Consider the following 11,122-nt stretch of genomic DNA (forward strand, 5'->3'; position numbering starts at 1 on the left):
GGGGGGCTGGGGCTGAGGAAGCTGTCCAGCCGGGGTGGTGCTCAGGGCCTACAGCCAGGGTGGGAATGGGCAGTTGCAGGTCTTGGCAGGGGAGTAAGATGGCACCACAGGCAGTTCATCTGGCTGTGTGCACACCAGGGGATGGGTCAGGCACCAGAGATGATGCATTAGGGGGGCATAGGAGGCATATGCCCCCAAAATTTGTGGCACAGGGCTGCAGCTTGGCTGCATCTGTGGCCCAGCAGACAGGACCTGGTGCAGGAGGGCAGAGCAAGGTGAGGAGGCTCGGTGCCACTGCCATCACTGCTGGGAAACCTGCACCAGCTGTGCCGCCATGGTGAGGTGCCCCCTGCCCACTCAGCAGCAGCAGGGGGGAACAGCACTGCACCACCACTACCACTGCTACCCTCAATGCTGTTGGGTGGGTGCAGAGGGCATCTTGCCATGGCAGCATGGTTGGCACAGGGCTCCTGGCACCAAGCCTTACTACCCCACTCCACCTTCCTATGTGGGGTCCCACCTGCTGGGCCATTGAGGCCCCTGATGGGCAGGTTGGGGCACCCCATGGCCAGAAGCAGTAAGCCTGCATCCTCCTCTGTCCACCATGGGCTCCAACTCAGCTCCACTCTGGCCATGCTGCCTAAGGAGTAGGGGTGGGGTAGGTGGGCCAAGTTCTGTACTCCACTCCAGCTGCAGCAGCTACCATCTCCTGCATATGGCAGCCAGGGCTCGGGCACTGCTGACCAGCTGTGGCTAGTGCCCACAGAGCAAGGAGCAGGTAGGATGCAGCCGCCAGGTCCCATAGCCTTGGCACCCGGGGGCCCCCTCTAGCAGGGCAGTAGGTGACAGAGGACTGCAGGTCACGAATAGGGGCCCTGGCAGGGATTGGAGGACTGTGGGTCAGGACTAAGGGGCACCAGCAGGGCTGAGGATGTGGGGGGCTCTGAGTTGGAAGTGAAGGGAATCAGCAGGGACAGGGGGCTGTGGGTGAGGAGTGAGGAGCACCAGCATGCCCAAGGGGGTGGTTGGCTGAGGGTCAGGAGTGAGGGGCACTGGCAGGGCCAGGGGGCTGCAAGTTGGGAGTGAGGGGCACTGGCCGGGACTGGGGGGATGAGAGTCAGAAGTTAGGGGCACTAGCAGGGCCAGGGAGGTGGGGGGGCTTTGGGTTGGGAGTGAGGGGCAGTGGCAGGGCCCAGGGGCTGCAGGTCAGGAGTGAGGGGCACCAGCAGGGCTGTGGGTTGGGAGTTGGGGTTAACAGCATGGGCAGGACACATACATATCAGGACTGCCCAGAGCCACAAAGCAGTGGGAGGTCAGCCACAGCTGGACCTGTATCCTGGTGAGCAGAGGGGTCAGGAGCGCTGATTTTCCATGATAAAACCCCAAAATCAAATGCCAAAATATATAGGTATTTAGAATGTATTTTATTATAATGATTGAGGCACTGGTAAGCTTCCAAACTGCTTTAAAATTGTAAATATATCAGCAAACCTTGTGTTATACTGATACCTATTTATATAGTGGCATTTCATTTTAATTGCAGAAAAACACAGATTTTGAGGTTTTACTCAGAGAATTTGTGATTTTTAAACAGAGAAAACCAGAATTCCTGCTCATGACCTACTGCTGGAAGACCCAGCACATCCATTGCTGTTGTAGTAAGTATGTGAAATCCTCTTCAGTTTGGGGTGATTGGGAAGTTTAACTCGTTGAGTACTAGCAAGAAATATGACCCTATGAGAAAACTATCCACGCTCCAAAAGAGATTTGTAACCCACTGTATTATGCAAGGACAGAAGATTTGGAGTCTTCCCATGCTGACATATGGGTTTGGAGTATTCCTGGGAAGCAGATGGAAGAGAAATTTAGTCTTGGCTAGCCTCTTCTTTTCCTGGTAATAGGACTCCGTCCTCCTCCTCCCCCTTTACCCAGAACAAGGGTTACTTCTTCCCCTTTCACTCCACCTAAATTTCATCCATCTGGCTAGTCTGCCAATTTTTTTAGTAACAAAATAAGCCTGACTGGCTGGCAGAGCTAATTAGTCCCACCTTGGCATTTGGAGTACCGGTTTTCTTTGACTTCTGACTGGGTGTCTTGTTTCAGTGGGCGCTGGCTGTTTCCTTGGTCCTCTTTATCACTCAATAGTTTTACTGCTTCTTTCTGTGCAAAGTCAGAGAGCTGCTCTGTGTATTGCCCGTAGAGCTAGAGGAGCAGACAGTGTGAGAAAGGAGATTTAAAAGGCAGTTACTATCTTGTTCACAACAGACAGGTCCACAGAAAGACAGACAGATCCAATGAGAGTAATTTGTACAGACCCAAAGATACTCAGAGAAGACAGAAACACAGAGATTCAGTCATTTACAGGTTGGCTGTCTGTCCTCCTATCCCTCTGGTGCTCACATACTTAGAGGAAACAGGAGCTTAATATTCTCAGTTGTGGCCACGGATCCAATTCCTCTGGCTGCAGTCTATGACTTCTTGTTGGGGTACATGGTACAGCCAGTAACAGCTGGGGTTTACTTCCAAGAGCCATTGGCTGTGATATGGTTTGGCATAAACACTACTTATCCCCTGTGACTGACCATCTCTTAAGCATACAGCATCTCTATCAACATTTGGCTGATTTTTGGCCCCATCCACAGCCTGTGTTTGTGCTGCAGATTCCCAATGGCTTTCACCCCAGAAATGAACCAGAGGTTCATTTCTGGGAAAAGGACATTTAGTGGGATCATAGAATCACAGTGTGGAAGGGACCTCAAGGTTTATCTTATCCAAACCGCAGTCACCTCCCATCATCCCTAACCACTGGTAGTTTGAATTTAGTTATGAACTGATGACAAATCATATCTTCTCTTTCTTTGAACTTAACAGTATCATTAACACCACATTTTGATGTGCAGCCCTGTTCTGAAAACCATCTCTAAATAAATGCTGGGATGGAACTCTATGACGCGTCTACATGTGCCCCTGACCACGCAGTTATTACTGTGCCATCCCAGCTGCACATGGGTCGTTTCAACCCTACTGCACAGTAGCGTTCGTGGCATGGTTCATCCCCACTAATGCTACATCGCTACAGCAGACGTAGCATTTTGTATAGGCATGCCCTATGTTCATCATCTCTCAGTGACTTCAGATCAAATTTTTCACTTTACAAGTAAGCTGGGTTTCTGGTTGTAGCTGTGTTGATATAAGGACATAGGCAAGCAAAGTTCTTAGGGTAGATGTGGTATGTTTTATTAGAAAACGAAAGGTAGAGCAGGGAAGGGAGGAGGGAAATGACAGAGGGAGGGAGCCAAAGGTAAGTAAGGGAGACTCTACAGTAGTAGTTTTCCAAAGTAGAAAAGAGGCTGTCTGTGAAAAAGTAAATACAGTAAAAGCTGAGTTATCTGGCACCTTACAAGCCGGCAAACTCTGTTAACCGGCATGCCGGCTTGTAAGGGCTTGTAAGGGAAAAGTGAAACACTTGTGTTTTGCAGAGCCCCCATGGCCCAGGGGAAAGCAGCCTGTGCTGTCAAGCCCCCACGGTCCGGGGCATAGCAGCCTGCACAGATCCCCCTTCCCTGTCCCTGGGGGCCCATGAGGCCTGTGGGAGGGGCGGCAATGTGGCAGGAGGGACGGCAACACCCCAGACGTGGCAGGACAGATGCGGCCTGAACAGGCAAAGGCGCCTGTTCGGGCCACTCAGTTAACCAGCATATTTTGTTATTCAGCACCCTCCATTTCTCATGGGTGCTGGATAACAAAGCTTTTACTGTAGCTGCAAATTAGGAAGACAAAGAGTAGAAAAGGAGAGGGAGGGGAGGAAGCGGGGAAACGGAAAGGGTACAACATCAGGTCAGGCAGGTACCATGTGAATCAGATCTCAAGCAGGTTGTAATATGTCATAAATCCATTGTCTATGTAACCCTTGCTGTGCAGTTCTAACCACGGCCGTGTCCAGTTGTTTGGGACCTGGGGTGCCAGGTAGCTCTACCTCTTGCTCAGCTCACATAGGAGTGACCAGAGGTTCCCTGAGAGGAAAAGCTCCCTTTACAATAGAAAGACCTTGCAGACTCATAATTAACTGTTTACAGAATTTAATTATATACAGGAAATACTTGCTACATGCATACGAACAGTAAATAATATGAAAAGTTTTAAACTCTCTATTTACGATGCACAAGGATGAGTCTATACAAGAATAACAGTTGATAATTATTTACACCTAAAGGGTGCTCAAATCAATGAAGACAAAGCTAATAACTTAGGCACTGTGTTAAATACTCGGTGTATTAAATCCCTAATTAATTATTTACAACTAATAGCCAGGCACCCCAACTTATGCCCAACAAATGGATGGAGGGGCAGTCCCTCAGTCCTCTCATCACACATTTGTGGGCTCCAGCTGCCTTGGGATATCCCATGCAGGCCCAGACGTCTTGCAGTCAGCAGAGGCTGTTTCTACTCAGACCCCTGAAAAACACAACATTTTCTCCCTGGTGTACTTGGTAGCCATGTTGGTCTGAGACAAAAGGACATACAAAAAACTAGAACTTGTGGTTCCAAAATGATACCTTTTGGTCTAATAAAAGGTATCATTTTGGAACCACAAGTTCTAGTTTTTTGTATACATTTTTCTCCCCGCACTCTTCTTTGCCTGGGCATGGCCTCTCCAAGCCCACAGAGCTGTTTACACAGTTAAACACACAGAGGGAGATCAAGTTGCCCCCAGCTGACCATGAAGCACCTCCGGGCTCACTTTTTCTTAAGGCACTCAGGCACACTGAGGCTTCGCCTCAGGTTGTGCCTTCCTAGATCTCAACCCACACACAGGCATTCTGGGACCTTTCCCTAGCTGGCATCTCTTTCCACCAAGCTGTCCCAATCCCACTACTGTCCTTTCCCCAGCCACTCACACAGGGGGTTTATCACACTCTTACCGATCCCCCGCCCCAGTCTCCAAGTCCAGCAGGGAATCGCCTTCCTACTAGAGCAGCGTTTCCCAACCGGCCTGCAGCAGCACACTGATGTGCCGTCAGGCATGTCCAGGTGTGCTGCAGCATTTGTCCTGGAGCCATGGCCCCTGCCTGCTGCTGCTGCACAGCCAGACAGACCGGGGGGCATGGCTCCAGCCAGTGATGCAAAGGCCGTGCCACCCACTTCCCCCTGCTCTGCAGCGTTTGGTCGCTTGCCACTCCCCCCGGTCTGCAGCATTCGGCCACTCGCTACCACCCCCCATCAGCCGGTGTGCCGTAGGGTGAATGAGGCCAATGTAAATGTGCCGCGGGGTAAAAAAAGGTGGGAAACACTACTCTAGAGGCTTCCTGGGGCTGTGTCCCCACCCCAAGGAATTTGTTCAGCTCCCTCACAAACTCCTCATGCTCGTCCTAGGGGTCTGCTCTCTCCTGCTTGACCCTTCAGGTGCTCCACTGGCCTCTGGCCTGCCCATGAGGGGTCCAGCAGGCACCCGCAGGGTGGGACCCTGCTGAAGGCTCTTCCCAGCCCTTTTCACGCAGCGTGCCTCTCTCTCTCCATTACGGGGGTAGGGAGACACTCTGGTTTTAAGGGGAGCCGCCCAGCCAATCCCTGGGCTGGAATTTTCCCAGGCTCCCAAACTGCTTTTTGAATCTTGCATCCCTTTGCTGAGGACAATCTGAACTAGAAATATGGTGCCCTTGTTGGGACAAGCTCCCACAAGCGTTCAGGCAGAGCCTGATGTAGAACACTTGGAAGGTCAGTGCCTCTTAAACTGCCTGTTACATCTATATTGAGTCTACACAGAACCAGCAATCACCCTAAGCCAGGGGTTCCCAACCCCTGGGCCGTGGCCCGGTACTGGGTTGGCTGCCAGTCCACAGGAGAGTTGGCTGGTGGACTGAAAGTGACTGCAGACCAGCAAACTGCAGACTAGAAATGACCGGCAGCCAACCCTTTTTTATACTGAGTATAAAAAAGTATCAGTATGCCGGCCATGTCCAATCCGTAGTTTGCCAGTCTGTGGCCACGTCTGGTCCACGGTGACTTCCAGTCCATGGTTTGCCGGTCCTCAGCATAAAAAGGTTGGGAACCCCTGCCCTAAACACACCAAGAAAGCTGTAATTTACAGCCAAGCTCTTTGATTCCACCAAGTTTGCACCAAGGAGAATACCCATGATCGCCACCTCACAAATCTCAAAAGAGCCTTCACCCAACAAAGACACTCCTCCAGTGAGACAGATTGCACTTTTGAAAGAGCCACCCGGATACCAATTGACGATTTGAAGCAGTACAAAAAGAAAATCCCCACAAACCGCACACCATTAGTTATGACCCTTCCCTGGAACTTACACAGAAAATCCTCGGTTACAACACATACTAGAAGAAGACCCAATTCTTAAAGAGCTCTTTCCAGAACTACCCATCCTACCCTTCAAACAAGCACCGAACCTCACTAACCTCATCACCAGAAGCAAATTCCCTAAGACCCAAACCACACCTAATGGATTCAGACCATGCCAGGACAAGAAATGCAAAACCTGCCAACACATCACCACCCCCACAATAACCACACCCCACAATAGAACCATTACCATTCCTGGGCCTTACACCTGCATCTCCAGAAAGGTTATATATATATATATATCTCATCTAGCACATGAAATGCCCTGATGGGAAATAAATAGGAGAAACCAAACAACAACTGCACACCAGAATGAATGCACACTGAAAATTTATCAAAGACAAGAACACCCAGTTACCTGTGGGGACACACTTCTCACAGGACAACCACTCCCTCTCCAATCTCTCAGTTCTAATCCTCTAAGGAAACTTACAAAACACCTTTTGTAGTCAAGCCTATGAACTTCACTTCATAAATCTACTGGATATAAAAAATCACGGACTCAATATAGACATTGGATTTATGACACATTACAACCTGCCTAACATCTGATTCACCAGGTAACTGCCAGACCTGACCTTGTACCCTTTTCTTTCCCACCCCTTTACTCCCCCTCCTTTTCTACCCTTTGTCTTCCTCATTTCCAGCTATTTGCTTTTTCATTTTCAGCCTCTTTTCCACCTTGGAAAACTACTGTAGAGTCTCCCTTACTTAGTTTTGGCTTTTTTCCCCCTTGTTTCCCCACTCCCTTCCCTGCTCTACCTTTTCTTTTCCTAATTTCCACCTATTTACATTCTCACTGACATCCTGTCACACTTTTAGCTTCTTTCATTCCTTGGAGTCTCAGAACAGCTGAGACTTCCTATGCCCGAAGAAGGATGATTGTTCCCGAAAGCTTGCAAAAAAACTTTTTTCCAACTACTCAGTTAGTCTGATAAAAGATATCACATCTACCCAAAGAACCTTGCCTTTACAAGTAAGGACATTTTTCCTAGCTGCCAGCCCTACACATTCAGCCTGGGATCCAAGAAGTGTCTCTTTCACAACAAATCATAAATAGTGCTGCTAAACCAATTATGACCTCACTGTTATCTGTACATCTACATCATCTTTGAACTATGTCCATATTTACACCTCTACAAGGTATAGTGGCATCACTCTAAATCTGATTTGCCCTAGAGGGCATAGGTGGTGGAAGAGGGGGGCTAACAGGGCTTAGCCCCCTACAAATATGGGGCAGCAGTAGGGCCACAAGGCAGCCCTGCCATGGGCTTCCAGCAGCTGCAGCAAAGGTGGGGAGGGAGTGGGAGTGGGAGGAGGGCTGGAACTAGGGCAGGGTGGCGCATGGGACTGAGCCGCAAACAGTTTGTCCAGGGGGGTGCAGCTCCTGCTGCTACGTGCACCCCAGGAGGCATGGGGGGCATGTGCCCCCAGATCTGTGCAGGGCAGGGCAGGGCAGGGCAGGGCAGGCTGCTGCTTGCTATGGACTGGGGCCGGTGCTGCACCGGACTCTTCCCCATGGGGGTGGGCTGGACCGGGCTGCACTTGGGGTTGGTGGCGGTGGCACTGGGAGCGGGCTATAGGGAGGGTGGGGCTGCAGCCACCCCAAAATTCACCTTAACCACCGCTCCCAGTGCCACAGCTGCTTTCCCTGATCATAGCCTGGCCCTACTACCCCGCCAGAAAGAGCCTGGCCCCAGCCTGCAGCAGCTGCCTCCCCTTGCCCCACACACCAATCCGGGGCACATGCCTGCCCCCCATGACTTCCCAGGGTGCACACAGCAGCAGGAGCCACTGCTCCCTCCCTGCACTGGGTACCCCATAGATAAACCACTCACAGCTTTGTCCTGCACCCCACCCCAGATGTGCAGGGCAGGGCCTCAATCTATCCCCCCACCCATGGACCTCCCCCCCCAACAGACTTACCTACTGCGGGGTTGGGTGCATGCGCACACGCTCATCCCCCCCAAATATTTTTTTCTCCCTTCACCTATGCTGGTGGGCCTCTACGACAGAGATGACAAGCTAAATGGGAAGATCTAAGACTGAACCTTAATATGCAGAGGGGGTTTAAGAGACTGCTTTTAGAAAAAGGAAACAGCACATTTTGACTTTTTAACTAAGGATGTTTGATCTTGAATCACCAAAATGATAAATTCTGAGTCCCACAATGCCACATATACAGAGCCAATTGAGAGAAAAGCCAGATTTTGCCCCTGCCATTTTATATTCTATCCTTAGTGCCCCAGGAGGCTGCTCAGTCCCTAGAATGTCTCTGAAACACCGCAGTGTTTCTGCCTTGTCTCCCCACAACTACTGTGTTTGCATATCTTTTAACCTTTCTGCATAACCCTCAACATCTTTACCATCTTTTTCTGAACTCTCTCAAAGTTATGCAGCCTACTGACAATGTTATGCCTTACAGTGAAGCCACTCCCCCAGGCAGCTCTAAGCTGCAGTTGTTAGAGCAAAACAGTTGCTTCCTTCATTTCCAGTCTCACCTGTAGGGGTCTACTTAATTCATGGTTTCATGGTTTTCACGATCACCAGGAAATATTGCATTGGCCGCAACTTCCTGCAAAATCAACCTAACCCCCACTCCCCCCAAGTATATGTTTCATATAATAAGCTGTTTTAGAATGTCCCAATGCTTACCACAATACAAAAACAACATGGCAATCACGGCAGCCATAGATCATGTGATTGAGAGTTACTGTCTGGTAGTGATATAGACTAAGTGAAGGCACCAGTCAGTAAAGTGAAAATGTTTTGGTGCCATGTTTTAAGAAGTTAAATATAATGCTTCATCCTGAAGATGAGTGAAAATAAATTTACTTTCCATGGAATTTGCTATTAAATTATATGGCAGATGACTCTCCACTAATCAGTGGTGAGGGGTGGAGCCACCAAGCAAAGCCCACAAAATTGGCTCTTCATGCTGCAACCAAGCTGTGAAAATTGCGTTGTCCCACGGTGAGTTAAGTAGACCTCTACTCATCAGACAAGTATGTTTTAGGACTGAAGGCTTCTGTATAGTCCTTATACTAACATTGCTGTCTCCATACCACTTCTGGGGGCTGAGCCTAGAGCAGGGGCAGAACTGGGACATTGAGATGGTAAACTGCATGGCTGGCAGTGCCATAGAGGAACAGCCAGCCTGTGGGCTTTAAGATGGCTGCAATCTACTCTAGAGCAGGCACCCAGGCCTGGCAATACTCCTTGGCACTGTCCTTCAGAGAAGACAGGGAAAGCATATAGTATCGTATTGCCTGTTCTACTTTCTTTTTTTTCTGTTTTAAATTGAACAATGTAATTTATTTTCAGGGAAGAGGAAGATGAGTATGGTGTGGGCAAAGTTCCCTCTAAGGTGTGCGCGTATGCGACCGTGCACAAGTAAAAGTCTGGCCACGCACCAACTTTTTCAGGCCGTGCACCCACCGGGAGAGGAGCTGGGCTGCAGCATGGTACACTACTAAAGGTAAGCTCCTCCCCGAGGCGAGGCAAGGTGAGGAGAGGTGGAGGCAGAGGCAGGGGCCTGGCACGGGCTCCGCCAGCTCTGGGGAACTGCTCCACGCCCCCACATCACCTTGGGGAGTGAGGAGGCACGTAGTCTCAGGCCTGGGGAGTAGAGCACTTCCCCAGAGCTGGCGGAGCCCATGGAGCAGTTCCCTGGAGCCAGCAGAGCCTCACTCGGGGCAGGCAGCAGACTCTCCCCAAGGCAAGGCAAGGCAAGGATGGAGGCTGGGGTAGGGGCTGACGCGGGCTCTGTTGGCTCTGGGAAACTGCTCTGCGGGCTCTGCCAGCTCCGGGGAAGTGCTCCATTCCCCAGCCCTGATGCCACGTGCTTCCTCGCTCCCCGAGGTGATGCAGGGGAGCGGAGCAGTTTCGCAGAGCCCACACCAGCCCCCAGCCCCCAGGCTCCAGTCCCCAGCCCCTGCTGCCTGCCCTGGCTGAGGAGTGAGGAGCTTACTTTCAGTAAGTGTCCCACGCCGCACTGAAAGGGGGAGGCAGGACCAAAGCGGTGCGCTCACAGACCGCTACTCCTTAGAGGGAACATTGGGTGTGGGACCAGCCACAGCCCCACTTTGGTAGGAAGAGGTATGGCTTTGGAGGGATGGTGAAGTGGGAGCTGGGACATACTCTCCTGGATGCAAGGCAGGAGAATGAGAATGGATAGGGATGGGAGGGAATAGAAGGGAGTGGAGAATTGTTTTCTTTTACAGAGCAATTGAATGTGGGTTGGGAAGCAAAGTTGGGTCTGGCAGAGGGAATGCTCTCCTTGGTCAGATGCAGGGGACTGGAAGGGAGTGGATTGCTTCAGAATTTAGGAGGCCTTGCAGGGAAAGTTTTTTGTTGCACCTTATGTTGATATTTATTTTGCTTCTACATTTTTTGGTCTTTTTATTGTGAGTCACCCTGCATCTTTTTTGGGAAGGGCAGCATAGAAATCTAATCAGTAAATAGATACAAATCTACCATTCCTTCACACTACTCTTTGACATCTAAACATAAAGCTCTCCTTCCTGTGTCACTTCATTCAGTAAAGTCCACAGATATATATGTCAATGCTTAATAGTATAATCACCAGGGCTGTGTGAAGCTTCTGGTGGTGATTTGATTTAGAGGAGATTCAGCCCGATTCAGTGGCCGAATCTCTGAATCAGAATCAAATCAGGGGACCAGTTTAAAGGTCTGAATTGATTCAAAGCTCTCCGAATCTTTTCCAAAGATTCGGAGAGCTTTGATGATTCAGGCAGTTCC

The 11,122-nt window shown here is 50.2% G+C and overlaps 1 protein-coding gene across 10 annotated transcripts in view; it reads right to left on the bottom strand.

Annotated features, from left to right (window-relative positions):
* CLCN1 (chloride voltage-gated channel 1) overlaps positions 1-11,122 on the bottom strand; it is a 128,676-nt gene that overhangs the window by 52,730 nt on the left and 64,824 nt on the right. For all 10 annotated transcript variants that reach the window (XR_003093386.1, XR_003093385.1, XR_003093388.1 and 7 more), the window contains exon 2: positions 2,049-2,202. Coding sequence is in view for 5 of the 10 variants with exons in the window: in XM_025200750.1 (XP_025056535.1) it covers positions 2,049-2,202 (154 nt within the window). In the remaining 5 variants the exon portion in view is untranslated. The remainder of the gene's footprint in view (positions 1-2,048; positions 2,203-11,122) is intronic.

This window comes from Alligator sinensis, unplaced genomic scaffold (genome assembly GCF_000455745.1).
Source record: "Alligator sinensis unplaced genomic scaffold, ASM45574v1 scaffold161_1, whole genome shotgun sequence".
In the NCBI taxonomy this organism is placed as follows: Eukaryota; Metazoa; Chordata; order Crocodylia; family Alligatoridae; genus Alligator; species Alligator sinensis.